The sequence below is a fragment of the Aotus nancymaae genome, unplaced genomic scaffold, assembly GCF_030222135.1.
Source record: "Aotus nancymaae isolate 86718 unplaced genomic scaffold, 86718_ANA_hifiasm-v0.15.2.pri h1tg000062l, whole genome shotgun sequence".
In the NCBI taxonomy this organism is placed as follows: domain Eukaryota; kingdom Metazoa; phylum Chordata; class Mammalia; order Primates; family Aotidae; genus Aotus; species Aotus nancymaae.
In genome coordinates, this window is record NW_026988476.1 from 6,006,116 (window position 1) to 6,022,189 (window position 16,074).

The window sequence follows — 16,074 nt, forward strand, 5'->3', positions numbered from 1 at the left end:
TGTCTGGAGTACTGTCCCCTCACTTCCATTTTTATTTAAACAAATACTACTAATCTTTCAGGGACATATTCGAATATATTTTCCATGAAACCTTCATGATACCCCTAAACAAGTAGATCTCTCCATTCTCTTAATTACCAAATAATTTTAACAAACTCTTATATTGCACATACAATGTGTCATATAATGTTCTAACCACATTACAAATCCTTAAAAAATAATCCTATGAGGCAGGTTATCTTTATTTTGTAGATGAAGAAACTGAAACACAGAGACATTAAGTAACTTGCCCAAGGTCACACTGCTAGTAAATGGCAGAGCCAGGATTTGAACCTAGGCAGACCAGCTCTACACAATGCTTTTAACCACTATGCTGTGCTTCTCCTATTGGTACCTATTTGATGCCTTACATTCTATAGTTATTAATATACTTCTCCATATCCCCAGCAGCAGGCATTATGTTCCCTGAGTATAAAGTATATCTAGTTTATTCTATATCCCTCTGTATTCCACCCAAAAAAAATACGCTGTACAAAAGGGGAAGGGGAAGTTTAAGAACCACAAAAGGGCTCAGTACAATGTTGGGTATGTACAAGGCACTAAATAAACACATATTCAGTCAATAACTGATCAAGCATGGTGCTATGCTAGGTCCCAGAGATACCAAGATAAGTAACACATGATTACTGTTCTCAGAGAACTGGAAAAACAGGGTTATATAGCTATAAATACCGCAGCTGCTTTGTCTGTTTCCACTAGGTGACTGTATCCAGTTTGATGGCTTTAAATACCATCTATAAGCTAATGTTGCCCGGCTTTTTTTTTTTTTTTTTTTCTGAGACAGAGTCTCACTTTGTTGCCAGGCGCCAGGCTGGAGTGCAGTGGTGTGATCTTGGCTCACTGCAACCTCCACCTCCTGGGATCAAGCAATTCTCCTGTCTCAGCCTCCTGAGTAGCTGGGACTACAGGCATATGCCACCACGCCCAGCTAATTTTTGTATTTTTAGTAGAGATGGGGTTTCACCATGTTGGTCAGGATGGTCTCGATCTCTTGACCTCGTGATCCACCCGCCTTGGCCTCCCAAAGTGCTGGGATTACAGGCGTGAGCCACCACACCTGGCCAGTGTTGCCCAGCTTTAATTTTCAGTCCTGACACGTCTCTTGAGTATATGCAATTATTCTTCTGACATCTCCTCATGGATGTCTAATACGCATCTTACTAAGCCCCAAATAGAACTCCTTCCATTCACTATTGATGTTTCACGGTTGCAGTTTATCAATGAAATAAGGTACGTTAAATTGCTCTTCAAGTTATACAGTACTAGACAATTATGTTTTCCTCACAAATACCCTTAGTTTTTCCAGTAGACTTCCAGTTAATTAATTTTCATTTACACTTTGCTACAGAATGATCCTTCCAAAATATAAATTTGATCACATCACTCCTTGCTAAAAATCCTTCAATGGTTACCCATTCCTTCCTTAGGCTTGTATCTAACTTTTTCAGCATTATGAACAAAGCTATATCGCCTTCCTCTCTAGCTCACCCCTGCTACTTACAGATGAACATATTCCATTTATACCGATTTATTTAGCATTGTCTCACAGTTCCACGACTGTATGAAAAAAATCTTCACGTGCAGTTTGAGAGTTTACTACTAGGATATATGTCCTCCTAGGGTGGGCGCCTTACCACATTTCTTTTTTTAAAAAAAATATAATTATTAATGAAGACAAAATATATTCAGGGTGTACAACATGATGATTTGATAAACATATACACTGTGTAACAATGACTCACCATTGTTTCTTACTTCTTTTGCTATAGCCCATTGCTTTTTCTTTGCTTTCTTCCCTCAGTTTTAGATTTCCTCAACTTTAAATCCTGTTTTGTTTTGCTATTAGATTTTACTGCTTTTTTATATTTCAGAATTTCTTGTTTACTTTTTTTTAATGCAGTAAAAGCAATCAATTCCAATTAAATTGCAAAATTTCCTGAATATCAGCTTGTTATGTTACCAACTTGGTTAGTTGAATCCTGGCTAACTGAAGTTTGTTATATGATAAGGAACAGGAAATGACTTACATTAAGAAAAGCTGAAGAAGCCACTCTACCAGCTGCTACAATAAAATCCATAATAAGCATTGTGGCACCAGGCAAACCAAGTGAAAAAAATTGAGGTGAGCAATGTTTGATGATTGTATTGACAATATCCTTAGAATAAGGAAAGAAGAAAAAATGAGTATCACATATGTAATCTTGAATATCAGCTAACCAGTATCATTAAAAATAGGTAATACATGAAATAATAAAAAAGGTAATTACTGTACATTGACTAATTGGAAAAAATAATTTCAATTCTTCCAAATAACCCATGCTTATATTCTATCAAATGGAAAGTAAACTGAAAATACATTCATTTAACCGGCATATATAACAGCATTTTTTTCACACTAGAGATTAAGGAAGGCTCTTTGCTTCAGAGGGTTAAAAGTATAAGGCCCAGCCATTGTAAAACTCAACTGCATAGCAGTTTTCTCCCGTTACCTAGTTGATTCTGTGCTATAACTCTCATTTCTGAATCCACATGACCTGCTATGTGACAACTGGAAAGATTCTGTTTTTTAAAATAAACTGAACTCCTTTAATGATAGGTATCCAGCCTCAGAAATCTAGACATAGGCACTTTTAAGGGAATGTTCCTAACTTGATTATTTATTTACTTTGCCTTTGGAATTTTCTGTGAGGATACAGTGTATTCAGTTTTATTATTCAGTACAAATTATCAAAAACAAAAGCTCTAAGAGTCATTTTATACTTGAGACATGTTTATAAGGTAGCACACTATACTTATTCTAAATTAATGCAAGAAGTTTTTTCATTTTTCAGAGAGATTTTTTTAATTATCTTTTAATATTAATACTCTCTAAATGACCTATGAGTTCATCATATTAGGATAAACATATTTACATTATTCTGACTTGTAACATCCTACCCTTTTAGTTTATGGCCAAGATCAAAACCCCCAAAGTAATTCTAAGGTTATATTTATGACTATTTAATAATTACAACTCATATAATTATTAAATCAATTTGTCACTATGCCAATATAATTGACAGTAATAAGAAAATGTGATGTGCTGATTCTTAGATTGGAAATAACCTGACTGTTGCATGACTAGATGAACGAATCCATTATACCTCAAGTATCAGTCATAAAATTCCTAAGAGTAAGTACATTAAAACATTAAAGGAAGGTGTCAACCTAAGCAAAGGATGGTTTAAATGCTTCAAAAAGTGAACTGGTTGGTACAACATTAAAGATGGAGAACTACTAAAGTGAAACTTCTACCTACAATAATAGCTTGATTATCAACCATGTTTCAAGAACAAATAAGGTCATAAAACTGAAATAAACTATATATAAATCACTAAGAGGAATAGTTTTACTTCTAGACCTTAAAAATTAAGATTTAAACAGAATCAAGAATCAAAGATCAACTGATATAAACTACTTCTTAGATGATATACAGTTACCTGATCAATATGAAGTAATCCACAATGCATTATATTGTAAAAATGCGTTAAAAAATCTCTATTTGGAGAAACATCTTGTCTTCTTTTCATTGTATTACAAATAAGTTTATATGCATGTAATTTACCTTGTTTATATTTATCAGTCAACATGGTTGCCTAAAATTTAAAGATCAGTTTTATTATTCAAAAAGAAATACTATTTGCTAAATACTTAAGTAACTGAATATAGCAAACAATGTATTTAATCTCATTTATTTCTACAATGGCCCAAGTTCTTTAATGAACTAAAAAATCAGGATTACTGAAATTATTATCATGCAAAATGATACAATGTAGGTATAAATAACCATAAACTGTTCCACTCAGGAAAATATACCAAACATATCAATACTTAAAATAATTAAATCTTTTGGCTTGGCACACTGACTTAATCCCAGAACTTTGGAAGGCCAAGGCAGGAGGATTGCCTGAGGCCAGGAGTTTGAGACCAGCCTGGGCAACATAGAGAGACTCTTGTCTTTACAAAAAAATAAAAAATTAGCCAGGCATGGTGGCACAGCCTGTTGGAGTTCCAGCTCCTCAGAAGGCTGAGGTGGAAGAATTGCTTTAGCCCAGGAGTTCAAGGCTTCAGTGAGCTGTGATTGTGCCACTGAACTCCAGACTGGGTGACAGAATGAGGCCCTATTTTTTAAAAAACAAACGAAAAAGAGTAAAACTTTTTTTTTTTTTGAGATGGAGTTTTACTCTTGTCATGCAGGCTGGAGAGCAATGGTGCCATCTTGGCTCACTGCAACTTCCATCTCCTGGGTTCAAGCGACTCTCCTGCCTCAGCCTCGAGTAGCCGGGATTACAGGCGCCCACCACCATGCCCAGCTAAATTTTTGTATTTTTAGTTAGACATGGGGTTTCACCATGTTGGCCAGGCTGGTCTCAAACTCCTGACCTCAGGTGATGCATGCACCTCGGCCTCCCAAAGTTCTAGGATTACAGGCACGAGCCACCACATTTGGCCAAAACTTTTAATACACAGCATATTCTGTGACACAACTCAAAGTTTATACTTCATTTAAATACAGTACAGACACATCTTTCTATATTCACTTTTGTTTTAGTAAATAAACAAAAGCAATATATCCTGAATAATTTTAGCATGCTCACTCTTTGCTATATATGATGCCTAATGACTTCCTAAGGACACTGGTTAAAAACTAAGTGCTCTAGGAGTCTATATAGTAGCCAAAATCTCTATAATATGTTTAAGATTTACTAAACGAAAAATTTAAACTAATATATATTAAGCTTACCTTAAAAAGCCAAGGTGTAAGAATTCTCAGTGGAGGAATTAAAACTGGTGGAGAAGGGGAGGTCAGGTTATCAGTTGAAATGCCGAGGTTATCTCTAATCTGTAATTTTCAAATAAAAAGCAACAAACCTATGAAAACTGTTCTCTCTTCCAGTTTACTTTACCTTAAACTGAAGTTCAAATCCAGTTTCTATACTTAATATTTAATTATAACTAAGTGACTTCACCATGCTGGGTACCAGTGGGTACCAGTTTATAGTCAGAGAGGATGTCACAAATATTCTCTAAGGCTTCTTCTATTTTTAAATATTTTTCTTTCCTTCTCCACTTATATCCTCTATTTCTTTTTTACCTTAGCTAGATTCTGCCAAAGTTCACAGAGGTAATCAAAAACTTGAGCATGTATTTCAGGATCCATGATTGAATTTACATCTCCCAAAATGCCTAGCATTCTTCGCCACATTACAGTAGCAACATCAGCATGCCATCCAGTCAGAGTACCTCCTGCCATCACACTACAACATTCTGATGGAAATTCACTGATTTCTACAGAAAAAAAATAATAGTGTCAATAATTCTTCAGTGAACTGAGCATAACCTCCCCCCAAAAAACAAGTTAAATTAACAATATTAAATATCTACAGAAGCAAATAAAAGAAATGTCAACATACATTATTTTTTCCTAATATTTTTTCCTAAGGTCAAAATCTCACTTATTATTACAAGATAATAATAAGAAATTATTATAAGATAAATCTTATGTTAAAAACTAGTTATTTAATAGTGCTTCTATGTAACTACTACTCACTTTGGAGATAGAGAAATTTCTATCTATGCCAGATAGAGAAATCTATGTTTGATAAAAACATCAAATTTATAAGCACATATTCTCATTTTATCTAACAGCTATTTCTAATTAAATATATAATTTAATATATCATCAAATTAATAGAAAATCTCAGGCTGAAGGCAGATCCTGCAGGAAGTCTTCATAAACCTTTTCTTTGTAGCTATAGCTTCCAAAGAAATATTTTTATATATTTCATATTCAAGACCTAGCATTAAGAGTATCAAATGCCATGAAAAATAAACATTTTAACTACCAAAATACCATAATTGTATTCTGCCTACTAATACTGGCAAGATTTTAAGAAACATAGGTAACCTTAGTTCGAGTCTCATTTCTGCTACTAATTATGTGTTATACAAATTATTTAATAACCTCTCTAAGGATACATTTCCTCATCTGTAAAATAGATGGTTTTGCTAGATATCTTTATAGGTTGCCTCCAGCTTTAAAAAAAATCCATTTTTCTACTCAAAATATATAATGTATATAATGGAAAAAGCTATAGAAAATAATTAAAAAGTCAATACAGATATCTAAGCATTTAAAGAACTTTGGAGAACTAAAAATTTTTTAGAATGAAAAAACCATAAACTTATAATTTATCATGCTTGATAATATTCCAACATATTGATAATTTATAATAACTTAATTCTTAGCACATGTACATTCTTTATTCCTAATGGTTAATTTTTTTCTCTTTGCATATTAAGTATATAATAACTGACTGCATCATTAAAAAGGTACTAGTCTTTCTCCATTATATATAAAAAAATAGATTTCTTGTGTAAAGCCACTAAAACAAACAAAACACACTGAAGTGTTAACCGTTGTTGTTAATGCCTCCCTACTCCAGAGCACCTTCATAATACAATGATAAATCAACTGATTTGCCTTTAACTTACCCTCCTCAAAGCTAACAAAATTTTAAATGATTAAAAAGCAAGTAACATGTGTAGTCTTTGATTAAATTCTTTTTTTTTTTTTTTTTTTGCCTTGAGACAGAGTTTTACTCTGTCACCTAGGCTGGAGTGCAGTGGCACAACCTCGGCTCACTGCAACCTCCATCTCCCAAGCTCAAGCAATTCTCCTGCCTCAGCCTCCCGATTAGCTAGGATTACAGGCGCACACCACCATGATTGGCTAATTTTTGTATTTTTGGTAGAGACAAGGTTTTGCCATGTGGCCAGGCTGGTCTTGAACTCCTGACCTCAAGTGATTCACCTGCCTCGCTTCCCAAAATGCTGGGATTACAGGTGTGAGCCACTGTGCCCTGGCCTGATTAAGTTCTTTATTGGATTATTGATGGTGTAGGGTAGCTAAAAAGGCCATTACTGGGACAACTGAGGACCTATGACTATAGACTAAAATAACAGCAATGTATCTATGTTAAATATCATGAATGTGGCCATTATATTGTGGTTATCCAGAAAAATACACTTATTATTGGGGCATATCCACTGAAGTGTTTAGGTCTGAAGGATCTGATATTTGCAATTTCCTCTTATGTGCCTCAGCAAAAATAAAAGGTGCAGGGCATGTGTGTGAAGAGCAGGGTATTTTGTGCATGTATGTGCTGTGTGTAAATATAGACAAAGTGGCAAAATATTAACTGGAATTTATATAAAGGATTTATATGTGTTTATTTTACTAGCCTTGAAACTCTTCTATAACTCTTAAGTTGTTTTCCAAATGTTGGGGAAAGAATTGTAAACAAATAAACAATTGCAGACCAAAGGGAGAAAAAGAAAAGGTCAGAAATAATCCACAAACCAGAAAATTAGGGCTATATAATTACAAGGTAATTGCATGTAAAGAAATGGGCCCCTTGGGCCAGGTGTGGTGGCTCACACCTGTAATCTTGGGAGGCCGATGCAGGTCGATCGCTTAAGCTCAGGAGCTTGAGACCAGCCTGGGCAACATGGCAAAACTTCACCTCTACAAAAAACTTTAATAGAAATGGGGCTTTTAAAAAAAGTTCTGAAGTTATATAGCTTTAAATTTCTTCCTTTGGTCAGAGAATAAATGTGCTGCCTTGCCAATGAAAACTAGCTTTTTATTTTATTCACTGTAAATATCTCAATAACTGTCTTTAACCAAAGTTTATGGCATATTTGCAAAATGTCTGATGCTTGCTACACCATGCAAAATCTAGCAAAAATAACTTCAAAAAAAAACTTGCAGTTACTTAGGCTTCCCAAGTCACTTTTTAACATTTACCTAAAAATATTCATTTGGACCTCTACTTTTAAATTAAATTTAGTTGATAAATTTACTGAATCAAAAAAAAAAATTTGTTTGATAAATTGTTTCACTGAAAGCTTGATTAACAAGTGATAATGTTACTACTTTCTCCTGTGAGTTACTAGGTTCTTCAGATATAAAACTAAGAATAATGATACCAAATTATGTATTTCCTGTTTTAAGAAACACTACCAATATCAATAAATGATAATATAATACTGGAAAATAATGCAATCACTAATTTGAGGACCATAATCAATTATAATAAAATGAGTAAAACTCAGACAATAAATATCTTTAAGAACAAGAAAAAAAGTTATTAGAAAAGTCAAAAATATTTATAATCATATATAATCAACTGTAAGATGCCTTATTTATGATCTCCTGACACTGATGCCTTAAAAGAAAAAAGGCAAATATCTAATTTCAAAATATTGCCTAGATCATCTGGTGTCTGAAGAACAGAGTGGTGGAGCTTCTCATCAAGCTGCAGATCCTTCTGCTCCATGTGATCTACATTCAGTGTGGAAGGGGAAGGTGTCTGTGACCTGGAGCCCAGAGGCGAATGGACTGGGGAAGCACTTTCTGAACCTGTAAATATAATTTCATAAAATTACCAAAAAGAGTATTCAATATCCTACCTAAGATGTAATGCTTAACATCCCAAATAAAACAAATGTTAAACACCAAAAGATAAAAACAGTTATAAGTTGGCCAAGGAGGTCAACAAAATCATAATATTGTACAAGCTTTTATATCTAGGAGTCTCACCTCACGTCTACCATGGGACTATTAATAGAATAGAATGAAACCTGAATTTATCAAACGACAGGAGCCATCAGTGAAAGTAAGAATATCTACTCTCATTTCCGGCCCAGTTATAGAAACTCTAGTATCCACTGTCATTTTATTTCACTTAATTCAGACTTGGGCAATTTAAGAATAGAGGCATTTGCTCACTGCTGCTCTATATGAGACTATTGATGTCTAGTTTACAGTGGTCCCCAGTCTTCAGTCTCTCCCACATCCCACTTCCCCCTCCCAATCCATTCTCCATAAGGCAGCAAAAATATCTAAAAATCTAATTAGATCCTGTCACTTACTCATTTAAAATGTTTCAGTGGTCCGTCACTGGCCTCACCATAAGCCCAAACTTCTTATACAGTTTTCAAGTTTCTCTGTAACTTTCTTGCCTCTCCACAACCCATCTAGAACTTTTATGTTCTACTCATAGAAAGTAAACTAGTTGTATTTATTAGTGTATCATACCTCTGGCTTTTTCCTTTGCATGCAGCCCTAATCTTCTTATCAGCCTAGTTAACTTCTATTTATTTTCCAGGTATCTGCTTCCTGGAGAAGCCTACTCCTGATCGTGCCAAGTATGATTACAGAGTCTCTGCTATATGCTTTCACTGAACCCTGCACCTCTCTATTATACCACTTATCACATTAACTTGAAACTGTCCGTTCAATTTTAAATATTCCCTAGTAGGGTATAAACTTGATAAGAACAGGAATTCTGTCATATACTGTAGTAGTGCTAGTGCCTTGTATAGTACCTGGTACATAACAGGTACTTTTGTTAAGTTAAATAAAGTATAGCACAATTAATGCAATATAGAACAACTGGTGGTGGTTTTAATATAGTGCTGCCAGTACCAAGCAAGCTGTTACAATGTTAGGTCTTTTTATTTTAAGCTTCTTTGTAGCAAAAAAAAAATCAATATTCTGAACTCAGTAACTGTAAACCTCTGCCCTCATTACCTCTTTCTACACAGTAAAGCAAAAACCAATATAAATACATACAGATGCTCCTTGACTTATTATGGGGTTACACCCCAAGAAACTCATTGTAAATTGAAAATATGGTAAGTCAAAATTGCATCTAATATACCTAATCAACTGAACATCATAGTTTAGCCTAGCCTACCTTAAACATGTACAGAACAATTAAATTAGCTTACAGTTGGGCAAAATTATATGATGCAAAGCCTGTTTTGCAATAAAGTGTTGTAGCTTACTGACTACTGTGCTGAAAGTAAAAAACAGAACGGTTGTGTGAGTACTTGAAGTACGGTTTCTACTGAAGGAGTATTACTTTCACACCACTGTAAAGTTGAAAAATTCTAAGTTGTTAACTCTAGTAAGTCAAGGACAATCTATAGTTATATTATTTTAATTCTATAAAAGTGTGATTCCACATATCACGTATGTGATTTTTAAGTAGCACAGTAAGGTCGGTGCCTTAAAAAGTACATATAGAGAGCAGAGGAAGGAGAAGAAAAAAAAAACTACATATAGAACTGTATCATATTATCAGGTGTTATCACAATAATGATATAATCATATGGTAATCATACATCAAATGAGTAATCATATGACTCTAGGCTCAATTATGATACATAGTAGGTAGTTTCCTTTTCATATGGCACAAAAATCACATGTTAAAGGACAGTTACAAAAACTTAAGTATTCTATACCATAGGACAAACACATACTGCTGAGGACATAATAAAAATTATAACCTTAATGTTTATTACAAACTTTTAAGTACACGCCAAAGAGACATCAGTCTTTGACAAAATGCTTTGAAGTATAAACCTCTTTATCTCCATGTATTATTTTGATCCATAAAAATCAAATTCATCTTTAAGAACTAAGATTTGATTTGATTTTATTATTATTACTTTTGAGATGGAGTCTTGCTCTGTTGCCCAGGCCGGAGTGCAGAGGCGTGATCTTGGCTCACTGCAACCTCTGCCTCCTGAGCAATTCTCTTGCCTCAGCCTCCCAAGTAGCTGGGATTACAGGCGTCCACCACCATGCCCAGCTAATTTTTTGTACTTTTAGTAAAGATGGGGTTTCACTGTGTTAGCCAAGCTGTTCTCGAACTCCTGACCTCAGGTGATCCACCTGCCTTGGCCTCCCAAAGTGCTGAGATTACAGGTGTGAGCCGCCATACCAGGCTAAGAACTAAGATTTTAAATACTTTTATATTAGCTACCAGAGAATCACTACTGCCTTTAATTTTATTTTTAAAAATCTGTATTAGCTCAATTACAGGCTTTTTCTTCTTAAACAGTTTTTTTTTAAGGCAATAAAACTATTTCTATAATGATATTCATGACCTAAAAGAGGCTAATTTTCATTCTTGTCTCCTATACTAGATTTCTTTCACAGTTTCTGAAAACTTTTATATTATAGGAACATAGAAGATCTCAGGACTACTAACATTCCTTCCATAAAGCACTACTGCGTTAGTAGTATGACAATGTATGCAAACTTCACCCTTGGAAAATACTGTACTGAATCATTTATATATTGCATATACAGAGTTTTATCTTTGCTGAATTTTGTGTCTTTTAAACAGAAACAAATACAACTGCTTTAGTTTCTTAAACAACACCTCTGCACTATTACTAATGGTACTGATTAAGATTAGAATGTCTAATGAAACTTCCCAGTAAAGACCTAGAAATAGTCACTACATAGGGTAAATATAGGTTATGTAAATATTAAAAAAACTTAGAAGTTAAATTATCAAAAAGACATAAAGGCAAAAGACCTAAAACAAGTTCTCCATATATATAATTTTATTTTTAGAACTTTTCTTTGGAACTTTATTTTTGATAACTACAGAGAATTAAGAAATAAAAAATGTCTTTTTCATTTATATATGGAAATCTTTTGAAAACATGATAGTCTGAATAATAGCTTAAAGTTTTGATAACATTAAAATTTGTGTTACAGTAGAACATAAAAGCCTACGTTTTTTTTTTTAAACTCACTTTTAAGTATACAGTTATATGAATGTGGCAATTGTACATGGTCTTGTAGCCAACACCACAATCAAAATATAAAACAGTTCCATTACCATAAAAAGTTTTCTTATGCCCATCTGTAGTTGATCCCCTCAGCTGACACCTATCCTCCCCAAGTAAGCAGTGATTTACTTTGTCACTACAGTTTCGTCTTTTTAAGAATATTATACACATAGAATAATAAAGTATGATTATGGAGTCTTTGGTATTTGGCTTCTTTCATTTAGCCCGTTTTCAAGATTCACCTATTTTTTGCATATATTAATATTTATTTTTTTATTACTAAGTATTATTTCAGTGAATATTCAATGAATGAATAGACTACAATTTACTCATCAGTTGATGGACATTTGGTTTCTTTTCAATTTTTAGCTATCGTGAATAAAGCTGCCATGAACTTTTACATACAACTGTCCAAGGAAAATACATATGTAAAAATGGTCACATAATAAATGTATGTTTAACTTGAAAAGTTACTGCCATATTTTTCCAGAGTGACTTGATCCTTTTACATTCTCACTAGCACTGTATGAGATTCTAGTTGCTCCACACTCATTTCAATACTTCGGATGGTCAGTGTTTTTAACTTTAACATTTCAGTATGTGTAGTGGGATCTCATTCTGAGTAATTTAAATCCTCTAATGATGGAACTGTAGCTCTAACACAATTGGTTCCCATCCTCCGCTAGGGCCCCATTCTGCAATGGGGTAGGCTAAAGGTCTTGTCATCTGGAAAAAAAGGAGGCAGGATATGAAAACAGAGAATGGGTTCCTGACTTTTAGAATTCCTCTGGCTCAATTTTCTCTGTCTGGGTTGGCTGAGGAAATGTGCTTGACTAGTTTAGAGATGCAGAAATCACTGTTCCAGTCTTGCAAGTTCCAGCCAACTACAAGATGCAAAATCAACTCATGGATAATTAAGCTGGAGTGGATAAACATTCATCAAGGGGCAAACTGTACTGGAACCAGAGTGAGGTTGGATTATAGAGTGGAATCCCCAAAAATTATGGACTACTAGCTGTGTAGGCTCATTCTAACCACTTCACTAACACTGCAATAATGTGACTCTGCATTTAACATGATTGGATTTAAGATCCCAATTGTCACATTATGGTTGGGTTTGACCACATGTAAAAAGTTTCCAAAAAGCACAAATTACTATATAAACACAGAATATTGGTATATTGACAAACAGGCCTTTAATTAAGCAGTGTGCTTTATATTTTCTATAATAAATACATTGCTAAAGAAATCAACAATCTAGGTTAACTCTGAACGACAAAAATAAGAGTGTAGTACTTTTAACTTTTTTGGTTATTTAATTTAAAAATCACTCCAAATGTCTCATGTCCTCCATAAATATATACATCTATTATGTTCCCATTAAAATTTTTTTTTAATCCTGCAGAAAATGTTCTAGTGCATATATATATAAAATTGTGTGTAAAACTAAGTTTACAGAGTCCTCTGAAGCTTAACCCAGCAGACCTCAGGTCAAGAAACTAATGTATCTTCTCCCCTTCATTGTTACATAAAGATGAATGAAAAAAAATAATATCAAGTAGTAATAAGTAATACTTAAAATCTCTCAAAATTTTAATTAGATTCTTTGGAGGTTTAAAAAATACATTTAAGAAACACATTCCCTTAAATAACTTTACCAGTAATCGTTGCAACTTCAGCAGAGAAAGCTTGTTGATTAAGACTGCTTGTTTCAGAATCTATATGAAGGGTAGTTAGACTAGCCACTTCCTGCTCTTCAGCACTCTGATGATGGCCAGAACCTGAATCCACATCAGCAGAGGACATAACCCCAGTGTCAGCTCCAAAGCCAAAATCTACAGGAAGAAGAAATGTTTATTATATGAGTCCCAATTACAAAGTAAAAATATTTACAAGAGAGCTAAATCAGCAAAATGATCAAACATTAACATTCCCCACACATCCATTCTGTTTACATACTTCTCAGGCAAGTGTAAATAATCTTAACATTCTGAAGATTACAATTAGATTGGAATAGTGTACAAGCCATGAAGGAAGGAAACATGTAATTCTCCAATGCATCTCCCAGTTCTTTTACAAACTTAAGTTTCCAAAGTTTTAACTTTTTTTTTTAATTTGGTGTTGTTTATTGACTGCCAAGTGCAATACTAAGTGGTAACAATATAGCACCAAGTAATATCACTGATGTTACTATAACATGGGTCAATTACTCAAGGGTTCTGGGTACGGTAGCACTGAACAAAATCCAAATATTTGGTTCTCAAATATGAGTGGGTGAAACAGTGGCAAGTCATACTCATGACTGTCTTTTTAGTATCAGGGCCATACTAAATTATTTTCCTTTAGACAGTTTTGGTCTTGAAAATATAATTTATTTTAAGAAAGGACCACAGTTTTTGTTTTTTAAATGCTCTTAATTTGAGCAAAATAAAGTACCTTCAACTTGAGGTGATTTCCTAAAATTTTCTCTGAAATTTCACTGAAAATTGAAATAAAAATAAGTGGGGCCAGAAATGATTGCTTATACCTGTAATCCCAGCTACTCAGAAGGCTGAGGCAGGAGGACTCCTTCAGACCAGGAGTTCAAGACTAGCCCAGGTGACACAGAGACCCTATCTCTAAATTTTTCTTTTTTTCCGAATATGGAGGCCACTGCCTAAGTAAAATTGGAGAGGAAGGAGATGGCTACATAATTTGTAAGTCAGCCTTGAACAGAAGACAATCAACATAACACATAATATTCAAACAGAAAAAGATACTTGCTGTCAAATTTTCTGCCATCATATTGGAAAGCGCTGAAAGAATCCGAATGACTATCTGAGCTGATAAGATCACTGCTCCCTGCACTGGCAGGAGAAGTCCATTCTGAGGGCACACCTGGGTCATCAATAGGGCGCATCTGGTTCTGCTTGTTTAGAATATCAGGGAGGTCTTTGGGAATTTCGAGGCTGCCTGGACTACTTCCCCTTCTTGTCATAGTCTAAAAAGTCAAGAAATATTTTACCATTAAAAAAGAAGTTTTTATTCTCTTTAAGCATCTGAAACCTTTAATTTCCAAACTATCACAATAAATACTGAGATTTAGAGGCTGAAGTAGGAGTGGAGAAAACACTCACCAAACAATCTATGTAACTGAATGGAGCTAGAGCCTGACCTCTTGCTAGTCTGACTAAAGACCCAAATAGCATATGATGCTGGGCCTGTGACTCTTAAGTCTCAGTAGGATCCATGCAGTGAATATAAATTAAAACAGTAGAGAGTATTTAAGTGGAAAAAGAGTAGCAAATAAAAAAGACAGTGGGAGAGTGTAAAGAATGACAGCAAAGATGTTGTTCTATGATTTTTATCCACTCAAGGAAAAAAAAAGTGGTTATATAATGTAGTTATAGAGAAGTCAAACCCAAATGAAATACAAAATTTTAAAAAAGCAATTCCAGGTCTGGTGTGGTGGCTCATTCCAGTAATCCCAGCACTTTGGGAGGCTGAGGTGGGCAGATCACCTGAGGTCAGGAGTTCAAGAGCAGCCTGGCCAACATAGTGAAACCCTATCTCTACTAAAAATAGAAAAATTAGCTAGGCATGGTGACACGTGCTTATAATCCCAGCTACTCAGGAGGCCGAGGCAGGAGAATTGCTGGAACCCAGGAGGTGGAGATTGCAGTGACCTGAAATTGTACCACTGCACTCCAGCCTTGGTGATGAAGCAAGACTCCATCTCAAGAAAACATCAATTCCACATTTATTTATCCTTCCCTAACAATTAAGCATTACTAGGGATAAAAGAGCTTCTGTTTTCATGTTGCCATAATCCTAACATTCAAGATAAAGTAACTTTTAAGTCTCTTCCAAAGTTATTTAAAAATGATTTAGCAATATTTGTGCTAGCAAAACTATGGGAACTGGTTCACAAACTGATCTTGGGACAAAAATAAAAATTATATATGTTTTTTTACTTGAAATTATATATATATAACTATGGGAGATGGGACAGAAGACCTCCATTGCTATCTTTCCCACTGAGAGCTGGCAGCTGGCACCAGGGTAACCTATGAGGAAAGATGAAAAAAGGGGAGACTATAAAGGTATTTGCTTGTATCTGTGCACTTGTGTAGAGGTATTTGTCTGATACATCACCTTGGTGAAAATCATGAGGCTGCTTGCTTTATGTCTTTAGATTTAAAAAAAAATCATAAAAATGTAATTCAAAATTCTTAATTCATAAAAGGGTTATATTCTAAGGAAAGGCTATTTTGAATAAACATTCCCATATATAAATTGACATGTATGTATACAGATACATATCTATTAGTTTCTCTA

General features: G+C 34.3%; 1 protein-coding gene across 8 annotated transcripts in view; it reads right to left on the reverse strand.

The window, feature by feature from the left end:
* The window catches only part of RALGAPA1 (Ral GTPase activating protein catalytic subunit alpha 1), a 297,306-nt gene that overhangs the window by 131,273 nt on the left and 149,959 nt on the right, over window positions 1-16,074 (reverse strand). For all 8 annotated transcript variants that reach the window (XM_012469045.3, XM_012469051.3, XM_021674917.2 and 5 more), the window contains 7 exons: window positions 14,521-14,737; window positions 13,416-13,592; window positions 8,372-8,524; window positions 5,195-5,388; window positions 4,844-4,942; window positions 3,540-3,695; window positions 2,088-2,216 (listed from right to left, as the gene is read on the reverse strand). In XM_012469045.3, the coding sequence (XP_012324468.2) occupies window positions 2,088-2,216; window positions 3,540-3,695; window positions 4,844-4,942; window positions 5,195-5,388; window positions 8,372-8,524; window positions 13,416-13,592; window positions 14,521-14,737 (1,125 nt within the window). The remainder of the gene's footprint in view (window positions 1-2,087; window positions 2,217-3,539; window positions 3,696-4,843; window positions 4,943-5,194; window positions 5,389-8,371; window positions 8,525-13,415; window positions 13,593-14,520; window positions 14,738-16,074) is intronic.